At 38.9% G+C, this 24,822-nt stretch overlaps 1 protein-coding gene across 5 annotated transcripts in view; it reads left to right on the plus strand.

Annotated features, from left to right (window-relative positions):
- CDK19 (cyclin dependent kinase 19) overlaps nucleotides 1-24,822 on the plus strand; it is a 270,457-nt gene that overhangs the window by 217,511 nt on the left and 28,124 nt on the right. For all 5 annotated transcript variants that reach the window (XR_009690968.1, XM_061131788.1, XM_061131787.1 and 2 more), the window contains one exon: nucleotides 551-691. Coding sequence is in view for 4 of the 5 variants with exons in the window: in XM_061131788.1 (XP_060987771.1) it covers nucleotides 551-691 (141 nt within the window). In the remaining variant the exon portion in view is untranslated. The remainder of the gene's footprint in view (nucleotides 1-550; nucleotides 692-24,822) is intronic.

Below are 24,822 nucleotides of genomic sequence, written 5' to 3' on the forward strand. Positions count from 1 at the left end.
TTTAATTCAATGTGATTGAATTCCCCATTTTTCTCTTCCTGCTTGTGTCTAGTGATTTGCTATTTACTATTGACTACTAAGACTATATCCTAATTTCATTATGTGGCAAAAGAAGGTGGAACTTACCAATAATTCTGATACACACGCAGTCAGTAATGTTACCCAAATGCACTAAGTACTAACTTTGTTTTATAGAACAGTGAAAATTTACAGAATTTTTTTCCCTTTTCTTTCTGTCAGTAGAGAATACAATTAATGCTATTTTAAGGCAGGTTTTAAATTATAAACCCTTTTTACTTCTTGGTTTTACTTAATGCAAATCTTAATGGTTTCAGTAAGTCATCATAACAACCACATTAATAATGTCACATTGATCCACAATATAGATTCTGTTTTGGTTTGAGCTTATTATTTAAATTATTTTTCTTTGCATCATTATTGGCCTTTAATAAGTAATCTTAAAATGTACAGAACTTACTGCAGCCTTTATTGTGTTTTGTTGACACAGGCAAAGACTATGTTACTCTAATAAATATTTTCTAATTTTTAGCATATTATTAAGTTTCACCGTGCATCAAAAGCAAATAAAAAGCCCATGCAGTTGCCAAGATCTATGGTTAAATCATTACTTTACCAGATTCTTGATGGGATCCATTACCTCCATGCAAATTGGGTGCTTCACAGAGATCTGGTAAGTATGTTTCTTTTAAATTGATCGATATGTTTTTTTTCTCTCCTTATAAAAATAACTTTTTTTCTTGGTACAGTTATGATGAACATTAATTATAGAAAAATTTGAAGATGCACATAAGCAAAAAGAAGGAAATAAAAATCACCCATAAGCCTATGATCAAAAGATTACGATTGTTAACTTTTAGTGTATGTTCTTCCTTTGCATTTACACACAACTGTAAAATGTCAATGTGGTTTTCAACAAATGACCTGCATAATCTTAATGGGATGGCTGTGCGTAAAACAAATACCTTTTAATCCATTTCATTTTTCATTATTTTGCTTACTGTTAGTAAAAATGTTAATAAAGACCAAGTTCTCATTGTTTTCAAAGCTAAACTGAAATAATGACATTGCATCCAGTAAATAGAATTAAGTAAATGAATAAATCTAACAGGGGAAATATACTTATCAGGCATATTAACCACAATTCAAATACTTGATTTTACTTTTTTACTCAGCACACATATAACAAAAATTTATCAATATCAGATTATATGTTACACATCTCTTCATTGTTATCATTTTAGTTTATGTTGATGAAATTCTTTTGTTTGTTCTTAAGAAATATGGGTGCTGAATAGCTGTGATACCCGTAAGTTTATAATTAGAAGTTTTATTTTGCTTAGGCTTTTGGAGATTGTAGGGATATAGTAGGGATAAATCTAGGTCGACTCAGTTCTTTTAATTGAGAAGAAGTATTTATTATAGAAAGGAATGCTACCTTGTCAGTTAGGCCTAGTCTTGCGACTTGAGCATCTCCTGATATGGCATTTAAGTTAAATTGGGGCCAAATGACAGCACAGAGCTGCATTTACCATTTCAACAGAAAGATTTCACCTCATAATTTTAAACTGAGGTTCTCATTGCCTTCCACGTATCTGCTTTACTATTACCTGTGAATCAGCATGTATGAAAATAATTCTTGGGTACATGAGGTTCTAGATCAAACCCTCCTTCATAAATGGTTTTAGATTTTAATTTGTTACTTAATATAGCCTTTGTGAGTTATATTTTTGAGGTCATATTCATGTTTGAATCATTTATCAGAATCCTTTACTGAAGATTAATCTCAACTCTTTTTTCATAAAATTTTATATTTCTTCTAAATAAGATGTGTTGTTAGTGTGTTAGCCGCTCAGTCATGTCCAAGTCTTTTCAACCCCATGAACTGTAGCTTTAATGAAGATTAATCTCAACTCTTTTTTCATAAAATTTTATATTTGTTCTAAATAGGATCGTTTGACACGTTTTATTTGTGATGCCACTGCCTGCATATCCAGTAGTACTAAAACCTGATTATAGCCAGGACTCAGTTTTCTCCCACCCAAACTTGCTGCTGCTTTAATGTCCTCTATCCTGGTGATGGGGACTTCCCTGGTGACTCAGATGGTAAGGAATCTGCCTGCAGTGCAGGAGATCTGGGTTCGATCCCTGGATTGGGAAGATCCCCTGGAGAAGGAAATGGCTACACACTCCAGTCTTCTTGCCTGGAGAATTTCATAGACAGAGGAGCCTGGTGGGCTGCGGTCCGTGGGGCTGCAGAGTCAGACATGCTGAGTGACTAACACTCAGACATCCTGGTGATGGCACAGCCCTCCTTCTAGCCTAGAAGCTTCTCTTACCACTTGCAGACCCTCGTACCCCACATCTGGAACTTGTCTAGTCCTGTCAGTTTCACCACTAAAATCTCTCTTCCATTCATCCGTTTCTATTCCTGGTGCCTCATTCCTAGTTCACGTCTTTACTATCCTTTTCTTGTAGGATGGTGCTAGCTTTTTGTCTCCTTGTCAACCATCCCTTTCCCTTCCAGTCCACTGTAGACCTTCAGAATAATTACTCAGTCCCTGCTCAGGAACTTTGAAATAGTTCCTCACCGCTTAGAGACTAAAGCTCTAGTTCCTTTTTTGGCTTCTGAGGTCTTGTCAGGTACACCTCCAGCTGCCTTTAAAATTTTTCTCCTATATCCCTATAATCTCTCACTTACATTATACTGTTGAACTACTGATTATTCCTTAGATCCTCCTGAGATTTCCTGCCTCAGTGGCATTTATTTCTCTTGTCTTAAAACACTACCCTGTCTCTATATATTCAGATATTCCCTGTTTTTCAGAACCTGCACAAATGTTAAACTTATCCTCATATCCATCCTTACTTGGAAATAATCTCTCCTTGTTGGTTGCTGTTGTACTTCATCTTTGCTCCTCTCCTTGTCTGTTAGCACTATAGTAATTTATATAGATGTCTAGAAGATGTTCTAGGCCATAAAGTTATTGAGAGAGTGGGGTCAGTGGCTCATTTTGGTATACTGATGCTCCGGTATACAATAGATACTGAGTAAATATTTCCTTAGTGAATGAGTATCTGTAAGAATATTGATTATTACAGCATGTTTTTGAATCAGGTAACATTTGTATTCAGCACACTTCCCAAATAAACTTTTTTTAATTTCCTTGTATTAATATGTGCCAAGCATGGACTGGTGAAGTCAGTACCAATGTGACTATATTAAGACCTTCTTCGGAATTTAGTCTGAGAGAAGAAATATAACATGTACACAAACAATTATACTACAAGACAGATGGGAGAGAATGTGATCATGGCGATGTGAGGAGTACAGACTAAATGCCACTCAAGGTTAGAAGAGATTCTGAGCTGGGGGAAAGCTTCAGAGAGGTGCCATTTAGAATTTAAAGAGGGATTTGAGAGATGACGGTAACCTAATGGTGTGTTGGATGTGACATTTCTGTGGGGAGAAAGCACTTGAATTATCTCAGAAACAGTGTGTAGTTCTGTCAGGTTCAAAAATGGATAAGCTGAGTTAGGGTAGTATGAAGTCAGACTAGGAAGATAATGAGTTGGAGCCTGATTGAGGAAAGCCCTAAATATCAGGCTAGGGAGTTTGTTCATTTTTAAATACTGAGAGTTTGTGAGCAACAGAATTAAGGTTTTTTTTTTTTCTTTCCTGATTAAATTATTTTTCCCTGTTAAAGAAGCCACCACTGATTATTATTACCTCATACATAGCATAGACTATATATATATATATACACACACACACAGACACACAGACATATATATACACATACATATACATGCAATATATATCTTATATATATATATTATTGAATTATAGTTGATTTGCAATGTTGTGTTAATTTCTGCTGTACAACATAGTGATTCAGCTACACACACACATTCTTTTTTAAAATATTCTTTTCCTTTATGGTTTATCATAGGATATTGACTATGTTCCCTGTGCTATATAGTAGGAACTTATTGTTTATCCGTTTTACATAAAATAGCTTCCATCTGCTAACCCCAGCCTCCCATTCCATCCTTCCCCCAACCCTCTTCCCCTTGGCAACCCCAAGTCTGTTCTGTAGGCCTGTGAAACTGTTTCTGTTTCATAGTTAGGTTCATTTGTTTCATATTGTAGATTCTACATACAAGGGATATAAGGCCGTATTTGTCTTTCTCTTTCTGACTTAATTTCACTTAGTATCATAGCCTCTAGTTGCATCCATGTTGCTGCGAATGGCGTTGTTTTTTCCTTTTTTATGGCTGAGTGGTATTTCATTGTATATATGTACCACATCTTATTTATCTATTCATCTTATCAGTGGACTTTTAGATTGTTTCCATGTCTGGGCTGTTGTGAATAGTGCTGCTGTGAACATAGGTGTGCATATATCTTTTTGAATTACAGTTTTGTCTGGATATATATCCAGGAATATATCCACAAAACTATAATTTCCAGGAGCTGGATTGCTGGGTCATACGGTAACACTATTTTCAGCTTTTAAGGAATCTCCATACTGTTTTCCATAGTAACTGCACCAACTTACATTCCCACCAACAGTGTAGGAAGATTCCCTTTTCTCTGCATCCTCTTCAGCATTTGTTATTTGTAGACTTTTTAATGATGGCCATTCTGACTGGTATGAGATGGTACCTCACTGTAATTTTGATTTGCATTTCTCTAATAATTAGTGATGTGAAGCCTCTTTTCATGTGCCATTGTGCCATTATTGGCCATCTGTATTAGCATGGGCACAATATTGACGTGTTCTGAATGTGGTTCTGACCTAGTATAACATTTGTTTATATTTTACCTGTATGGTCCCCTAGTGTCTCTACTCCTTAAATAAGTAACTCTAATAAGATTTGAAGCTTTAAACCAGTAAGAATATAGTCTTTGATAGCCTCCTTAGTTCTTTCACTGATCATGAGGCCTGCTATCTGGACCATATTGTCATACTGTCATGGTTAGGCCAGAATATTTCCCGGAATAGATTTAAAACCATATGTTTACTTTATAGATACATTCTGCAGTAGATATAGAAATATAAAAATATGAATATGGTTAAAAGGGGTATGATGGAGACTTTTGAAAAACTTTTTTGTATGAGCTTAAGAGTAGAGTTGCAGTTTTAGTCAATGAGTAGGTTTTTTAAATGCTTCATTTTCTATTACTGTAGGAAATTTGGGTTTACACTGCTAGTCACAACTGTTTCAGAATGCATACCATCTCTAAATTTGAATTTTGTGTGAGACACGTAGGAAATTCATACAATTAAAAGTGTTAGAGTAAATATAAAATTGCAGTGTAATAGTATATCAACAAATTAAAAAAGTAAATAAAAACCAGTGTTTTGGACTTGACACATAGAAGCACATCATCAATGAGGTTGATGTTTTTCATTGTGATTGACTGCATATCTGGAAAAATAATTATGTTGTTTGGATCCTAGAATGTAATACAGAAATAGAGAATTTAAATACAGTCATCAAAAACGTTACTTACATTGAGAAATTGTTTTAAAAGGAAAGGAGAAAAGGAGCTAAATGTATTCAACTTAGCAAAGATACAGTAAAATAGAGACATAAGACTATAAATATTTGGAAGTTGTAAACACCAAGGGAGGAAAGATGTATTTTAATTTTACAGCAGGATATAGCCAAGAGTAAGGAGATGAACTATAGGATGACTCATTTTTATGACATTATTCTGGTAGGCTGAAAGAATGCCAGGATATAGTTTATCTCTTTTTCAAAATTATGAACTTCTTGAGAGCAAGAATCAGATCTCACTAATTTTTGTATTCCTAGTGTTGGCATAATGTTTGTACTCATAAGTTACTTGAATTGAATTTTAGCAAAGCATCTGGCAATTGCACATTATTCTTTAGCAAAGGTAGAGAAATGTGGGCTAAATGGTAGTATTGTTAAGTGGATTTATGGCTCCTTTGTTACAGAATCTTGCTACTGGATCAGCAGCATAAACTGAACTATAAGTTAAACTCTTTTTTTTCCCCTTCATATCTCTGTGCTTAGCAGATAATAAATGCTAGGTCTTTATTAAATGAAGGATTTGAATGAATGCTGTAGGGTTCTAACCCTAGCTCTGTCTTTTAAAAAATGTTATGACAGTTCCATTGCAAAATTCTAACTTGAGTTTTGCATGGTAATTACTGTTCACAATAGCGGGCTAATAGTGGGTCATTTGAAGTCCACAGGCACAAATAGCTAGTATGCGGTCTGTAAACATAGTATGTGCAAGTGTTTGTGAGATCCAGTTGGAGAAAATAATTTTACATCCTGTGATCTTTTGAGTTTTATTACTAACTAACATCTACTGAACAGTTTTGGATTGGTATAAAGTTACTTCTGTCTCAGACCTAGAAAGTGAAAAGTATTACTCACTCAATCATGTCCGACTCTTTGTGACCCGTGGACTGAAGCCCACCAGGCTTCTGTCGGTTAAATTCTCCAGGGAAGAATACTGGAGTGGGTTGCCATTCCCCTCTCCAGGGGATCTTCCTGACCCAGGGATCAAACCCGGGTCTCCTGCATTGTAGGCAGCTTCTTTATCATCTGAACTACCAGTAGGCTCGGTTATAGCCCTAAAGACTTATTCTATTAGAGTTTAATGATGATGAAAATAATAGTAATAATAAAACTCGCCAATACTTAGAGTCAGATATAATTCAGGTGACTAAAAAACATGAGGCACTACACATTTTAGCTGCAGAAAAATGTGTAATATATGACTCTGGATAATTTTGTCATATTAACTGACAAAACTACATAATTTTGGTTTGATGATACTTATTTTTCTTCCTTATGACACCCTGTTTGTTCAGGCAGAATTCTTACTGGATTCTCAACAGCACTGTAGATTGTTTATGACATGTTGGCAATGTATATTTTAAGTGTGTATTAGTAACAAATTGGCCTCAAAAAATGTATCTTCAAACAGCATTTATTATCTCAGAGATTCTATGGGTCAGGAAGCTTGGTGTGGGTTACTTGGATTCTCAAAGTCTCTTTGAAAGGCTACAGTCAAGTCTTAATAGTTCACTCATGTGGTTTTTTTTGCAGGATTTGTTTCCTCACAGACTGATGGGTGGTGGAGGCCTTCCTTTGTTCGTTGTCACTTGGGCCTCTCCATAGCTCATCTAAAACAGGGCAGTTTTCTTTCCCATGAGGGTGAAAGGATGTGCTAGCAAGATGAAAGTCACAGTTTTCTGTAAGTTAATCGTGAAAGTGACAGCTCACTACTTTTGCTGTATTCTGTTCATTACAAGTCACTAGGCAGAGCCCATGTTGGGCTTCCCTGGTGGCTTAGTAGTAAAGAACCCACCTGCCAATGCAGGAGACACAGGTTCAATCCCTAGGTCAGGAAGATTCCCTGGAGGAGGAAATGACTACCTACTCCAGTATTCTTGCCTGGGAAACCCCATGGACAGAGGAGTCTGATGGGCTACAGTCCATGGGGTTGCAAAAGAGCCGAACATGACTTGGCAGCTGAGGACGCAGGCATAGCCATATTCAACAGAAATAGCTACATGAGAGTGTGTGTACTGGGGGTGGGGATGATTGGAAACTACATCTGAAGCTGCCTACCATAGATCTGAGAGGCTTTTAAATGAGGTTTGGATCCTGTTACTGTCCTTTTTATTTAGTTAAAATACAGTAAAGAAAATGCAAGAAGTCCTCTCTTTTCATATACAGCCTCTTCCATGTATAAAAGCTGCTTGTGTAGTAAGAATTTCAGGATAGTTCTAGTTCTAAAGAGTAATGAAACATTATAATGTACCAATTATTCCTTCCCTTTTATGTTCTTCAGTGATTTACTCCCAGAATCTGGTATATGTTTCTTACTTTTCCCCTCCTCACCTCTCCCCTCACTCCTTCCCCACCCTGCTATCAGATCACAAGTTTAATCCACGTAAACCTAGAGGGTATGTTCAGCTGAGATCCAGGATTCTTCACTTGGAACATACTGAGAGGTTCTTTCTTTGTTACGCAGTCTGAGGCATATTCTTACCACTATTAGTACTTACTTTTATGTTTGTTTTTCTTTTTTACTCATTTAAGTAAAGCAGTACATAGAAATGATGACAAAAACATTGTTTTCCAGCGTTGCCAATGCTGTTGAGTTCTACCAGCTCGCTGACAAGCAGTAAAAGGACAGCATGAAATACAGTCCTTTAGCCAAAAAGAGCATTTGACGGCTCTTTAGGAACATCATTATAGGAAAGTGCTATATATGAAATCAAAGATGGCTCTCTGTTTTCTACTCAACTGGAAAAAAAAGTGCTGTGCTGTTCTTCTTCGTGAAGGTTTGATTAAAATGTTAAATGCTTGGTTGTTGGAGAATTGTCTAGAAAATCTCTCTGCCTCACAGCTTCTCTTTGTATCTTGTGTCACAAGGAGATGCATCAAAGTCTTTAATTTTGCCTATGCTAAACAGGGCCCGATAAGGCAAATGTTTATACGTCAAAGAAGCCCTTAAAATCTTACTGTAGCCGTCATTTCAGCATTTTGCAGGTATTTTGATAATGTTTTAGAATTTTAGCTTTGTTCTTATGGTATGGGAGCTTTGAGATCCTAGATTTAAAAAAAAAAATATTTCTAAGATGGTTAATCTTGCTACTCAAGCCTTATTCATTTGTAAAATGGCAGTGATAGGTGCTTTACAAGGTTGTTGACTCTGTAGTGTTAGCTCTAGAGTTCCTGAATTCCTGATCTTCTGAAGAAGCTTCTTCTGTACGTTCTTCTGAATACCATCAGCAATCCAGTATTGACCTTGGTTTTAACTGCTTTCTTCTCTGGAATTCCTTTAGCCTGATGCTCTTCCTAGCTCCTTCTGGTTTATATTTAAATATTGCTAATATTTTTTGCCAAGTCTTGTATTTAAGAATATAAGAAACTTGCTTAAATGAGATCAAAGTTAGTGTTTCACATAACTTTTCATTCAAACAATTCCATGTTAATCAAATGACTATTATTTTTCATTTGATTTATTAAGAATTGTGACAGAGAGTAGTATTTATTTTAATGTGATTTAATCACCCTAATTTCTTTCAGAATGCAGAGCTAACAATGAAAAAAGTTAAATATGGCCTGTTTATTCTAACCTGTAATTTTAGATGATTCTGGATAGTCACAGGTCTTGTCATGCTGAAGATTCACACTAGGGCTTTTGTGGGTGACCTGTGGTCCCTGACTAGCTCCTTAGAGCTCGTCCCTCACGGTCAGTGAGTGGCTCAGCTGCCCCCACGGCAGCCGGAAGGCCTTGGGCTGTGGTGACGTCATCTGTGTGCACTGACTGCTGTCCTGCCCCCTCTGTACAGCCCTTGTAAAGATAGGTAAGGGAATGTTTCTTACAATACTCTGGACACTGCCACACATACTTTACAAATGTAAGAAGGGACTATTGAAGTGTTTTCTAGATGTGGGGCTGCAATTCATTTTGGCATGTCAGTTTTCCCATCATCCACACCCACAGCCCAGTCACTGGAGTTTCCAGCAGACTCCCGTACATCTGGTTTGAGTGAGAGCGCAATGCTCTACCATCTGTTGCACAGGCAGGTGATACATACTAAAAATCACACTTCTTAGAGGGTCAGCTTCAAAGGGGACGTGGTTTGACTCACAGTGGCCTGTAAGGCCTCTTAAGCTTCAGCTCAGGGTCAAGATTCTTTTGATGATCGCCGACTTCAGTATAGTTTTATTGCCTGCACTCACAAACACATGATATAGAAGGTTATTTGCCAAGTTAACTTCATAGTCCCTAAAAGGGTATATAGTCAAGTTATATTCCCCAGTGACAGCAATGGCAGAAACTGGTTAGGAACCAGGGCACACAGAAGGAGCCCCAGTACTTTGAGTCCTATGTTTAAAACTGAAGAATTCATCCAGGCATACTGTTTTATTGATTTTTTGAAGTAGAACTTGTATATAATAAAATGCACCCATTTTAATTACAAATTGATGAATTAGGACAAATATATATACTGCCACAGGCATTCTTTTTATTTTTTTAATTGAAATATAATTGACTTGCAGCACTCCATTGGTTCTAGGTACACAACATAATGATTTGATATTTCTATACATCACAAAATGACCACAATAAGTCAATAGCAAATTTAGGGCAGTTTTCAAAGACCAAAGTCACCATATAAAGTTATTATAAAATTGTTGATTGTATTCCCCGTGCTGTACCTTTCATTCTCATAACTTACTTATTTTGTAACTGGAAGTTTGTACCTCTTAATCTCTGTCACCTATTTCACTCATCCCCTCCCACCCCTCCGCTTTGGAAACCACCTGTTTGTTCTCTGTGTCTCTGAGTTTGTTTCTGTTTTGTTATGTTTGTTCATTTGTTTTGCTTTTCATATTCCATATATAAATGAAATCATTTTGTATTTGTCTTTCACTGACTTACTTCACTTAGCATAATACCTTCCAGGTCCATTGATATTGTTGGAAATGAAAGATTTTATTCTTTTTTGTGACTTAAGTAATATTCCATGGTGTGTGTGTGTGTATACACCACATCTTCTTTATCTGTGTATCAGTGGACACTTAGGTTGCTTCTATATCTTGGCTATTATAAATAATGCTGCAGTGAACATAGGGATGCAGATATCTTTCTGAATTACTGTTTTGTTTTCTTTTTTTTCCCTGAAAACTACCCAGGAATGGAACTGCTGGATTGTATGGTGGTTCTATTTTTAAGAAAATATGTATACTATCAAAAAAAATTTTTTGGGGGGCCATACCAAGAGGTATATGGAATCTTAGTTTCCCCTACCAGGGATTGAACCTGCATCCCCTGCATTGGAAGAGCAGAGTCTTAACCACTGGACTGCCAGGGAAGTTCCCACAGATTTTTATAATAATTTCTTACCCAATTTGTAAAGGACCCAGACTAATTCCAAGTTGCATGGCTATTCACAAACCTTCTCCATTAGAAGACTGTTAGATACCAAGGAGGGCTTCCCACATGGCGCTAGTGGTAAAGAACCTGTCTCCCAATGTAGGAGATGTAAGAGATGTAGGTTCAATCCCTGGGTCCAGAAGATCCCCTGGAGGAGTGCATGGCAACCCACTCCAGTATTCTTGCCTGGAGAATCCCCTGGACAGAGGAACCTGACAGGCTGCAATTCGTAGAGCTGCAAACAGTCGGACACGACTGAAGTGACTTAGCACACATGCATGCAGATACCAAGGAAGGGCTTATCATTTAGCTAGGAAAGATTTTAAAGACCCAAGAGTGGATGGGAACAACAGGGGTTAGCAAATGACATTTACTTCTTAAGTCAGTGGCAAATTCAGGGTAGCTCTCAAAGACCAAAGTAAACTAAGGGTTTTAGTTTAATAGAGCACAATAAAGATTATGAAGAGCTATTTGCACCTGATATTATGCATTGAACAGACACAGACGCTCTCATTAGGTGGGTCACTTCCAAGCCTTCAGATCTGGACTTTGGTCAAGACTAGGCTCTTGAGAGGCAACTGAGACTGTGCTTCCAAATAAAATTAAACTCAGTGCATTAGTTTCCTATTACTGCTGTAACAAACTGCCACAAATTTAGTGGCTTAAGACACACAAAGTATCTTAGAGTTAAGAAATCCAAAATGGGTCTCACTGAACTAATAATCAAGGTGTTGGCAAGGCTTTGTTTCTTTGAGGAGACCCTAGGGGAGAATCTGCTTTCTTGCCTTTCCTGTCTTCTTGAGATCACCTGCATTCTTTGATCTTGGTTTCCTTCCTTTTAGCTTTGAAACCAGCAATGGCTGGTTGAGTCCTTTTCATTGCTTCACTCTGATGCTGATTCTTCCATGTTTTCCATATATAAGGATTATTGTGATTCCACTGGGCTCACCTGAGCAACCTTATTCTATTTACTACCTTAATTCCCTCTTGCCATGTGATATAACATAGTTACAGGCTTCTGGAATTAAGACGTGGACATCTTTGGGGTCGAGGGCGGGTCACCATTCTGTCCACCAAAGGCAATATCACAGCTCATTTGGGGTGTTTCATCTAGAGCAGGGGTTCAACAGCTGCTGTCAGAACTGCCCCATGCAAAGGGCATCTGAAGATGAGCCAAGAACAAGGATCATTAATTTATTCATTCTTGCTACCTACCATGCAACTCTCAAAAGTATTCGTTTTGGTCCTTGTGTTGTAGATGTGGGGAATACAGTGTGTGCAAAATGAACAAGAAAGTTTCCTAAAGTTGATTTTAGACTAGGAGGGAAATAGACATTAAACAGTCACATGACTAAATATATGATAATTTGAAAAAAACCTGTGGTAAGTTCAATAAAGGAAATGTCCAAGGTGCTTTGAGAGGATTTAAGGTGTGAACTGACCTAATCCAGGAGGTCAGAAAGTCTTCTTTGAAACTGGTGTTTGAGCGGAGCTGAAAGGATAAGGTAGTAGTGGGGAGTTGAGTGGTTGTGTTATGTGCAGAAGCCCCTGACCACCACTGACATTCTATTTGAGCAGCACTATAGGATGATTCAGGGCTTCCCTGGTGGCTCAGATGGTAAAGAATCCACCTGCAATGCAGAAGACCTGGCTTTGATCCCTGAGTTGGGAAGATCCCCTGGAGAAGGGAATGGCAACCCACTCCAGTACTCTTGCCTGGAAAATCCCATGGACAGAGGAGCCTGGTAGGCTGCAGTCCAGGAGTTGCTCAGAGTCGGACACGACTGAGTAGCTTCACTTTCACTTTTCACTGTCATGCGTTGGAGAAGGAAATGGCAACCCACTCCAGTGTTCTTGCCTGGAGAATCCCAGGGACGGCGGAGCCTGGTGGGCTGCCGTCTATGGGTTCACACAGAGTCGGACACGACTGAAGTGACTTAGCAGCAGCAGCAGCACTATAGGATGATTCAGGGCTCCCTGGTGGCTCAGATGGTAAAGAATCCACCTGCAATGCAGAAGACCTGGCTTTGATCCCTGAGTTGGGAAGATCCCCTGGAGAAGGGAATGGCAACCCACTCCAGTATTCTTACCTGGAGAATTCCATGGTCTGAGGAGCCTGGCGGGCTACAGTCCATGGGTTTCGAAAGAGGTGGACACAGCTGAGCGCCTAACACACACACACACAGGATGATTCAGATTCCTTATTGGAAATGACAGTATCTTCATCAAGAGGGGATCTTGCATTTAAGGACTGATGGTTCATTTTACTTATGATGGTTATTTTGTGTGATTATATTTTTATCTAAGTACCATCAGAGTAGAAGTCTTTTCTTGGTGAGCGCTGTAAGTCAATTAAGTATTGTTCATTTGCCAAGTGTGCTTTTGTTCTCATAAGCTTGGCCTAGAGTGCACCACTGAGAGACTTGGGTTCTAATCCTGGGTCTGCCACAGTGTGTGGACAGTGAACTTAAGTTGAGGTTGTAGGGTTGTTTTTTTTTTAACATTTCTTCATGAGTAAACTGAGAGGGCTCAGCTTCTTAATTTCTACCTCTGACATTCTTAATTTTTTCACGTAATAATACTGAATTCTTCAATTTGAATATGAATGTCACAAATGTAAAAAGAAAACTGCTTTCTACCAGTGTTGCTTCTCTGTGGATGGATTGTACTAGTTAATAAATAGGATAGCATCTGAGTGTCATTGTGGTTTTATTTCCTGGCCTTGCTGTCAATGTGGAATATATCTTGATTATACACTGTTGGTGACCTTGAAGTTACTTAGGTAAATAGCCTTCTGGATACATGTGTTTGTCTTGCATTAAGCTTTTTATAAAGGCTGCTTTTATTGGTTCTTTTTTTTTTTTTTTTTATTGGTTCTTGTTAGAGAAAAGAAAACCTTATCTCTGCTGTTCAGGCCTGTGACCACTCCTAAAAGGCAAAGACAAAGAAGTGCATTGTTCACTGTCTTGCAGTGCTGTGTTGGCAGCTGTTTACCATGAATACCAAGGTTTAATTAACAAGGATGCCCATTACCTCTAGACCATTTTAAAGTAAAATGAAATTAATCATAGCATTTAATATTACAGACTGCTCCCATTATAAGACAGCCTGCATCTTGTTATAAATACATAATTTCTAACTGGGAAAGAATTTTTGCTTAGAAGTAGCACTTTAAATAGTGGTTAGGTTCTGTTGAATACAAAGGCCTATTTAACCCACAATACACCTAAAGTATGACACTTACAGAATTATGGAACCTAATGCCATTTTCCTGGATTTTTGTGGGGAAAGTACCGGTTTTTAGACTTAGAATATTTGCTTTATAAACACATTTCATCTTTCTAAGGTGTTCCAGCCAGTAGGCTGGGCACTGGGAATACAGGCACAGATGAACTACAATCCCTTTCCTAATGAACGCATGGGGGTGGAGTGGGGGAAGACACACATAAATGGATAATCGTAAAAGAAATTTCTTTTAAAAAAGAAATTATAAGGTGTATTCACAGATCAGCTATGTACAAGGTGCTGGGAGCACAGAAGAATACATAACCAGTTGGGATGGGGCTCTCCTGGAGGACTCACACTGAGCTGAATCTGAAGTGAGTGGGAATTTATAAGAATGAGTTGGGGGGGGGGCGTGGGTGGGGAGAGCATTCCAGGCGGAGGGGACAGCATGGATAAGGGCAGGGGGTAAGAAACTGTTAGTCATTCAGTCGTGTCTGACTCTTTGTGACCCCATGGACTGGGGCCCGCCAGGCTTCTCCATCCATGGGGTTTTCCAGGTAAGACGACTGGAGTGGGTTGCCATTCCCTTCTCCAGGGGTAAGAAAGTGGGAGCACTTTAATATTACTGGTGCAAAACAAGCAGCAAAAGAGGAGGAAGGAGAGAGAAGCGGGCACCGGTCACAGTAGACTGTAAAATTTAAGGCTGTGCTGGGTTTTCACTGCTGCACCGGCTTTTCTCCAGCTTCGGGGAGAGAAACGACTTTCTATTGCCATCTGCAGGCTTCTCATCGCAGTGGCGTCTTTTGTTGTGGAGCGTGGGCTCTAGGGGGCTACATAGGTAGCGCTAGTGGTCAAGAGCCGACCTGCCAGGAGGGGGTCAGGAAGATCCCCTGGAGGAGGGCATGGCAACCCACTCCAGTATTCTTGCCTGGAGAACCCCATGGACAGAGGAGCGTGGCGGGCTACAGTTCATGGAGTCACCAAGAGTCAGACACTACTGAAGCAACTTAGCATGCACGCGTGCACGCACCGGTTCTAGGTGCTGGGGCTTCAGTAGCTGTGGTTCCCGGGCTCTGGAGCACAGCCCCAGTGGTTATGGTGCATGTGGGGTCTTCCCAGATCAGGGATTGAACCTGTGTCTCCTGTTTTAGCAGGCAGGTTGTTTACCACTGATAGAGAAGTAAGTGCATGAAGGACAGATGTGGTGGTTTAGTTGCTAACTCGTGTCCGACTCTTTGCTACCTCATGGACTGTAGGCCACCAGACTCCTCTGACCATGGGGTTTCCCAGGCAGGAATACTGGAGTGGGTTGCCGTTTCCTTCAGGGGACCTTCCCAACCCAGGGATCAAATCTGGGTCTCCTGTGTTGCAGGAAGATTGGGGATGCTAATAGTAGATGATGTGTGTGTGCTCAGTCCTGTCCAACTCTTTGCGACCCCACGGATTGTAGCCCACCAGCTTCCTCTGTCCATGGGATTTTCCAGACAAGAATACTGGAGCAGGTTGTCATTTGCTTCTCCAGGGGATCTTCCTGACCCAGGGATCTAACCTACACCTCCTGCGTTGCAGGTGGATTCTTTACCACTGAGCCACCAGGGAAGCCCAGAGAGGAGGAGAGATAGTAGATAAATCTTTAGGAGGTAAGATAATCAAACCCGAGGACTTAATTAGATTTGAGAAATAAAGGACAGGTGCTTCTGTTTTTGATATTTTTGATAACTGAGTGACTGAGAAGGGAATACCATCAGAAAGAGAGGTAGGGAAAATTCAGTGTGAACACGTTGAATTTGAGATGATTGTGGAGATGACCAGCATACAGCTGATGTATCTCTAGATATATAGAGACTTAGAGGTATAGATTTTGGAATCATTGGCAATGAGTGATTGTTGAAACCCTGGAATAAATTAAAGTTAGGATTTAAAAGTCTGTGTTCAGAAGTGAGCTTGGCATATTTCATGGTAAGTGTTTATTCTAGTTTCTTACAGTTTCTTTTAAAATTTAGAACTTGCCTATCAAAGGACCATGATTACTAACCATTGGCAATTTTTCATTCAGCCAGCAAATCAGCGGATACATAAAGTGGTGACAGAAATATCTTCCCTGCTTTTTAGGAGGTTGCAGTCACAATAATCAGATACTGTATAATTTTTAAAACAATTACTACCAGGTTATTTTAAAGGGTAAATGTATGATAAGACTAATGCTACTAGCAATTGAGTGTTGTATTTCAGGAAAAAAGCATGTTTCTTATTCTTAGTTATTTGCCCTGTTTGTTACAACACAGAATCTTATTTGTTCAAGGTGAACAATGGAGAACAGTGTAAACAAAGGAACATAAACTGAGGATTTTCTCCTGGGAATGTACTTCTGTATCAGATGTGACCAGAGTTGCGCCACTTCTGTATTTAAAGAAAAGAATAGTTGTAGCCACTAATATTAGGCTAGCACTGTTCATTGTTCAGAAACTAGTCTGATTGATATCTGATTGGTTTTTTCCTGTCATTCAGGATTGTAGACAATTGTGTTTGTGTTTTTCTGTCTTCTTTATTGGTGCTGATGAGAGTCATCTTGTGGGTTTCATATTTTTGTTCCAAATGTACTGGGGCAGGGAGTGTAAAGCAAATGTAATAGGATAAATTGTATATTGTTAGGCTATTCTATTTATGATGTGCCAATTAAATAAATTTAACCCTGTGAAAAACAATTGATTCTATAAAAGGAAAAAACCGGTCTAAGATACACGTAAAACATCATGAATGTACGTTCAACAATTAACTAAATTCTTGTAAAACGCAGATATTTCAAGAAAAATTTATGAGTAATCATATGGTTTATCTCATTATTTCCCTGACTTTTGCCTTTTAATACAATTTAACTAAAATGAACCCTGCAGCCTTGATTTGTCTATCCAGTTTTATTGCTGATAAGTTAAATGTGAGGTCTCCAAGTCCTGCCATTTCTACTGTTGCTATGGTAACCAAAGTGTGCAAACCCAGCAGTGTCACTTTCTTTCACAGCTGGTATTTTGTGTTCACAGTGAGAAGAGGGGTTTCAGTACAACATCGTCTGTGTTAATTGGGATGTAACTAGGTCAGAACCGTTTTGGTATCCTCTTTCCATTCTTTCAGGTTTATGTGTGGGGGTGTGTGCATAAGCTGCCGTTTCCTTTGTTTTTTTAATAGCATGTACCTTTAGTTAATTAATCACTGTCAAAGTTAGTCTTTTGAAAATTCAGCATAATATCTGTAAACACACCTGAGTGTGGATTCCTGAGGGTTAGATGGAGTTGTTCTGAGACTTGCCCCCAGCCCTGTATTTTTTGAGTAATTCTCGTAAAAAAAAAAAAAAAAAAGAAGAAGGAAAAAAACCCAGGGAAATTGATGTAAAAATGCTTTTCAAAAGTTAAAAGCATCTTATTTTTACTTATTTTCTTTTCCATTATGATTTATGACAGGATATTGAAGATAGTTCCCTAAGTTAAATGTATTTTCATGGGTGATCACATTATTTTGTTGTTATTTTGAAACATCAAATATCTTATGACCTTAACAATTATTTATGTATTTCTGAAGGGGATAGTTAATCCCAGTTAAGAGGTGTGCATTTCAAAATGATTCCCTCTGCAATTCCAGATTGTAACTTGACTGCAGGAGCCCTTCTCTGTGGGTGCTGCCCAGACTCTGGGTCTCTCTCTCAGCCTGTACTCACTGCTCTCCTAAACCTTGTCACACTTCTGCCCTCATCTCAGGCTCTATCTACATGGAGATCCCACACTTACAGCTTCCCTGGGCTTCCAACAGACGTGTCACAAGTATTCTCTACTGACTTCAGAACTCGCTAGATCCTTGTCTCTCTCTGTCTATCCTCATTCCACTGTGCTGCTCCTGTTCATGTTCTCTGTTTCCATATAGCGCAACTATAGGAACTTCTATTAGCCAACAGCGATCAAGACTGGCTTCCTGGTTTTCTCCCGTTCAGCAGCTCATAACCTACTTTGATTTCGTCTTTCTTTTTTGACTGCGCCGCAGGGCCTGTGGGATCTTAGTTCTCTCATAAGGGATGAACCCATGTCCCCTGCAGTGCCTCATCTTAACCACTGGGTCGCCAGGGAAGTCCCCATTTTCATTTCTTATGTGAAACAATTTTTGTTCCTTTGTCACATACTTTGTATTTTTATCTTACATCTTTATTTTTTTTTTTAAGGATTTAAGCTCAAATTTTAGGAAATGCAAATAATGTAACAAATGGTACATAAGATGGTTTACATACTTTTACAATTTTAAAAACTGTTATATCCCAGAAATCTCACTAAGGCCTTAGAAAATGTACTCTAAATCTCCCTTTACTGGGCATTCCACACTTGCACTACTGAGGGCCCAGATTCAATCCCTGGTTGGGGAACTAAGGTCCTGCATGCCACAGAGCATGGCAAAAAAAAAAAAAAAAAAAAAGCCTAAATTTGCCTTTGCCTGTTTCCCACTTATTTGGGTCTCATTTACTGCAGCTAGCTTCTGTAAATGCACAGAAATTATTTTTTCTAAGTCACCAATGACCTTCTGATTGTCTCAAAGTTGCCTCTTCTCAGCTTGCATTCTGCTGTTCCTGAAGACCACCTTTTCCTTTTTAAACTCTTAACTTCTAGAAGCCTATGCTACCTATGTTTTCTTACCTTGGATACTCCTTCACTAGTTCTTTTATGGGCTTTTGTTCTTCTACCATTTATTCCTCTCAGTATTATTTTTTTTTCTTATATTATTAAACATACTACTTCTCTAATTACAAACAATACCAAAACATAAAAAGTCAAACATTATGGAAATATATAATGTAGTAGAAAATGATAATCTCTCCAAACCTTGCCATCACAGATTGAACAGGACACACATACATCAGTTCAGTTCAGTTCATTTGCTCAGTCGTGTCTGACTCTTTGCAACCCCATGGATTGCAGCATGCCAGGCTTCCCTGTCCATCACCATCTCCCAGAGTTTACTCATACTCATGTCCATTGAGTCAGTGATGCCATCCAACCATCTCATCCTCTGTTGTCCCCTTCTCCTCCTGCTTTCAATCTTTCCCAGCATCAGGGTCTTTTCAGATGAGTCAGTTCATCGCATCAAGTGGCCAAAGTATTGGAGTTTCAGCTTCAGCATCAGTCCTTCCAATGAATATTCAGGACTGAGTTCCTTTAGGATGGACTGGTTGGATCGTCTTGCAGTCCAAGAGAGTCTCAAGAGTCTTTTCCAACACCACAGTTCAAAAGCATCAATTCTTCGGTGCCCAGCTTTCTTTATATGGTCCAACTCTCACATCCATACATGACTACTGGAAAAACCATAGCTCTGACTAGACGGACCTTTGTTGGTAAAGTAATGTCTCTGCTTGTTAATACGCTAAGTTGGTCATAAGTTTTCTTCCAAGGAGTAAGCGTCTTTTAATTTCATGGCTGCAGTCACCATCTTCAGTGATTTTGGAGCCCCCAAAAATAAAGTCTCTCACTGTTTCCCCATCTATTTGCCATGAAGTGATGCGACCAGATGCCATGATCTTAGTGTTCTGAATGTTGAGTTTTAAGCCAACTTTTTCACTCTCCTCTTTCACCTTCATCAAGAGGCTCTTTAGTTCTTCACTTTCTGCCATAAGGCTGGTGTCACCTGCATATCTGAGGTTATTGATATTTCTCCTGGCAATCTTGATTCTAGCTTGTGCTTCATCCAGCCCAGTGTTTCTCATGATGTACTCTGCACATAAGTTAAATAAGCAGGGTGACAATATACGGCCTTGATGTACTCCTTTCCCAATTTGGAACCAGTCTGTTGTTCCATGTCCAGTTCTAACTGTTGCTTACTGACCTGCATACAGGTTTCTCAAGAGGCAGGTCAGGTGGTCTGGTATTCCCATCTCTTTAAGAATTTTCCACAGTTTGTTGTGATCCACACAGTCAAAGGCTTTGGCATAGTCAATAAAGCAGAATAGATGTTTTTCTGGAACTCTCTTGCTTTTTCGATGATCCAACAGATGTTGGCGATTTGATCTCTGGTTCCTCTGCCTTTTCTAAAACCAGCTTGAACATCTGGAAGTTCACAGTTCACATACTGTTGAAGCCTGGCTTGGAGAATTTTGAGCATTGCTTTACTACTGTGTGAGATGAGTGAGACTGTGTGGTAGTTTGAGCATTCTTTGGGATTGCCTTTCTTAGGGATTGGAATGAAAACTCACCTTTTCCAGTCCTGTGGCCACGAGTTTTCCAAATTTGCTAGCACATTGAGTGCAGCACTTTCACAGCATCACCTTTTAGGATTTGAAATAGCTCAACCGGAATTTCATCACCTCCACTAGCTTTGTTCATACTGATGCTTCCTAAGTCCTGCTTGACTTCGCATTCTAGGATGTCTGGTTCTAGGTGAGTGATCATACCATCGTGATTATCTGGGTCGTGAAGATCTTTTTTGCATAGTGCTTCTGTGTATTCTTGCCACCTCTTCTTCATATCTTCTGCTTCTGTTAGGTCCATACCATTTCTGTCCTTTATTGTGCCCATCTCTGCATGAAATGTTCCCTTGGTATCTCTAATTTTCTTGAAGAGATCTCTAGTCTTTCCCATTCTATGGTTTTCCTCTATTTCTTTGCACTGATCACTGAGGAAGTCTTTCTTATCTCTCCTTGCTATTCTTTGGAACTCTGCATTCAAATGGGTATATCTTTCCTTTTCTCCTTTGCTTTTTGCTTCTCTTCTTTTCACAGCTATTTGTAAGGCCTCCTCAGGCAGCCATTTTGCTTTTTGGCATTTCTTTTTCTTGGGGATGGTCTTGATCCCTGTCTCCTGTACAATGTCACGAACCTCCATCCATAGTTCTTCAGGCTCTCTGTTATTCAGATCTAATCCCTTGAACTATTTCTCACTTCTGCTATATAATTGTAAGGGATTTGATTTAGGTCATACCTGAATGGTATAGTGGTTTTTCCCTACTTTCTTCAGTTCAGTTCAGTCGCTCAGTCGTGTCCAACTCTTTGTGACCCCATGGACTGCAGCACGCCAGCCCTCCCTGTCCATCACCAACTCCCGGAGTTTACTCAAACTCACGTCCACTGAGTCGGTGATGCCACCCAGCCACCTCATCCTCTGTTGTCCCCTTCTCCTCTCACCTTCAGTCCCTCCCAGCATCAGGGTCTTTTCAGATGAGTCAGCTCTTCACATCAGGTGGCCCAAGTATTGGAATTAGTTTCAGCTTCAGCATCAGTCCTTCCAGTGAATATTCAGGACTGATTTCCTTTAGGATGGACTGGTAGTATCTCATTGCAATCCAAGGGACTCTTCAAAAGTCCTCCAACACCACAGTTCAAAAGCATCAATTCTTTGGTACTCAGCTTTCTTTATAGTCTGACTCTCACATCCATACATGACTACTGGAAAAACCAGAGTTTTGACTATTTACGTCTGAATTTGGCAATAAGGAGTTCATGATCTGAGCCACAGTCAGCTCCAAATCTTGTTTTTGCTGACTATAGAGCTTCTCCATCTTTGGCTGCAAAGAATATAATCAATCTGATTTCGATGTTAACCATCTGGTGATGTCCATGTGAGGAGTCTTCTCTTGTGTTGGTGGAAGAGAGTGTTTGCTATGACCCATGCATTCTCTTGGCAAAACTCTATTAGCCTTTGCCCTGCTTCATTCTGTATTCCAAGGCCAAATTTGCCTGTTACTCCAGGTGTTTCTTGACTTCCTACTTTTGCATTGCAGTCCCCTAGGACATCTTTTTTGGGTATTCTAGAAGGTCTTGTAGGTCTTCATAGAACTGTTCAACTTCAGCTTCTTCAGCATTACTGGTCAGGGCATAGACTTAGATTACTGTGATATTGAATGGTTTGCCTTGGAAACGAACAGAGATCATTCTGTCATTGAGATTGCATCCAAGTACTGCATTTTGGACTCTTGTTGACTATGATGGCTACTTCATTTCTTCTAAGGGATTCTTGCACAGTAGTAGATACAACGGTCATCTGAGTTAAATTCACCCATTCCAGTTTTTAGTTCACTGATTCCTAAAATGTCGACGTTCACTCTTTCCATCTCCTGTTTGACCATTTCCAATTGGCCTTGATTCATGGACCTAACATTCCAGGTTCCTATGCAATATTGCTTTTTACACACATACACACACACACACACACACTAAATCATGCAATTTGTAAAAATTATGGATAAGACAGAAAGATAACAAAATGATGCTAATTCTAGTTATGTAAAACCTAGTCTTTCCAAGTCCCCACATTGTGATGGGCAGCTCCCTCTTTAACCTTTGCCTTACCCCTCCCCTCTGCTTGTCTTCTCACATTGAGTCCAACCACAGTGACCCTTTTGCTTTTTCTCCAGTTAGCCAGCCTGCCAGCTCACCAGTGTTTTTCCTAACTGCTCCAAACAATCATGACCATGGCCTACTGCTAATCTTAAGGCAGCCCTCAGAACTTTCAGAGCACAGGCCAGACGTGCTCAAGAACCTATCCAGTTCTGGTACCCAAATAACTTGTGCCAAAAGCAGAACCATTGGAAAGAGCAGGCCAGCCCTCCCTTGGGTTTCGTCTCTTTAGAATCACAGTGCCCTATCCTCTGTTCTGCCCGGTACCCCCTGTCCTCCCTGCTGTGTCTCCGGTTCACCCGTCTTCAGGCACTGAACTGCTTTCCCCTATTACTGCACTTCTGTCCGGCCTTATCCCAGATGTGACCTCATGGAGGTACTGTCTAAGTAATTTAAAAGAATGCTTAAGTAATGTTAAAAATAACACCCTTCTAACCCACTGTCATCAGTACCTTATCCCTATTCCTTTACTTTTTGTCCATATTATCTTAGTGTACGATAAACACAAAAAGAAGATTTGATATGTTTGTATGTACCTTACAAGGCATAACAGTCGAGAGCCTATCACTTAACCCAGTAATTGGAACATTACCAATAGCTTGTTTCTGTTTTATCTTTTCCCCCTTATCCTGTCCTTCTGCTTCCTCCCAAGAGGTAACAAACATCCTGAATTTGAACCTATTATTCACCCCTTCAAAAGTAATAGGTTTATAACATTTGTATATATGCCTAGACAGTACATTTTTAATATTTTTTAGCTTTGCTTGGTTTTAAGTTTTATGAAAATGGCATCCTGCTATATATAGTCTTCTGAAATGTGCTTTTTTCCCCTCAACATAGTGCTTCCAAGATCCGAACATTTTTTACCTTTATTTGTAATTCAGTGATTTTCACTGCTATTTTTAAAATTCATTGTGTGACTCTATCACATTTAATTTCTCCATTTTCCTATTAGCTAGAAATTTGGGTTGTGTCCAGATTTTTTTTTTCTTTTTTGGGGATTACAAAATGCGCTATGGATATTCTTTAGTTTATCTAAAAAGGGAATTACTCAGTCGAAGGGTATGCAATTGTTCAGTTTGGCAAGATGATGCCAAATTGTTTTCCAAAGAAGTTGTACCAGTTTATTCTCCCACCAGCAGTGTACTGGAATTTCCCCTGACCTATTTCCTACTCAACTGTTCTTAACTGTTAACCAGTCTACTAGGTATAATAAAATGGTATCTTAGTGGGATTTTCCTTTGCATTTCCCCCATTATTGATGTGGTGTGACATCTTTTCCTATGCTTAGCGGTTAAACTGCTTTCTTCTTTTTTTAAAATCCCTGTGCAGACATTTTGTTCATTTTTCTGTTAGGTTGTTTTTCATCTTGATTTGTAGAAGTTCTTTATTCTGGATACGAAACCTTCGTGGCTGATCTATGTTGCAAATAGTTCTCCCTGTTTGTCTTTTTATTTTCCTGATCTTTGATGATTGGAAGTTGCTTTAATTGCCAAATTTATCAGTCCTTCCTTTTATGGTTATTCTTTGTATCTTGTTTAAGAAATTCTTCCCTACTTTAGGGTCAGAAAGATATACTCCAGTTTTTTATTTCCTTCAGTTTTAAAGTTTTGTTTTTCACATTTAATTCCTTAATCCTCCTGAAATTACTGTATATGTGGTATGAGGTGAGGATTCATTTTACTTATTTTTTCCCCATTTGGATAACTTGCTATGCCAGCACCATTTAATGATTAATTCTTCCATTCTCCACTGATCTGAGGTTCTTCTCTCAGTTCTCCATTCTCTCCCATTGATCAGTTTATCTATCTCTGTACCAGTCCCATTCTGTTTTAATTACGATAGCTTTAAAATAAATCATGAGCCAGATTCTTCTCTTCATCCCCTCCTCCTAATACCTTGTGAATCTCTTGGCTATTCTTAGCTGTTTGCTCTTCCACACACATTTTAAAATCAGCCTTTCAAGTTCCGCAAGGAAACTCTGATGGAATTTTGATGGAAATTGCATTGAATATATAGATAAGTATGGGGAGAATTGATGTCTTTACTGTATTGAGTCTTCTTATGTATAAACATGAGCTCTTAATTTACTTAGAACTTCTTAATGTAATGTAAGATAAGGTTGCAAGGTGTTCTATATAAAAATCTTGTAAATTATTTGATATATTTATTCCTAGGCATCTTACAGGTTTTTGTTTTGTTTTTGCTATAAAAATGATGCTTTTGAAAAGCTGTATCTCCTAGTTTTTTTTCATGATATATAGAAGTACAG

This window comes from Dama dama, chromosome 28 (genome assembly GCF_033118175.1).
Source record: "Dama dama isolate Ldn47 chromosome 28, ASM3311817v1, whole genome shotgun sequence".
Taxonomy (NCBI): Eukaryota; Metazoa; Chordata; class Mammalia; order Artiodactyla; family Cervidae; genus Dama; species Dama dama.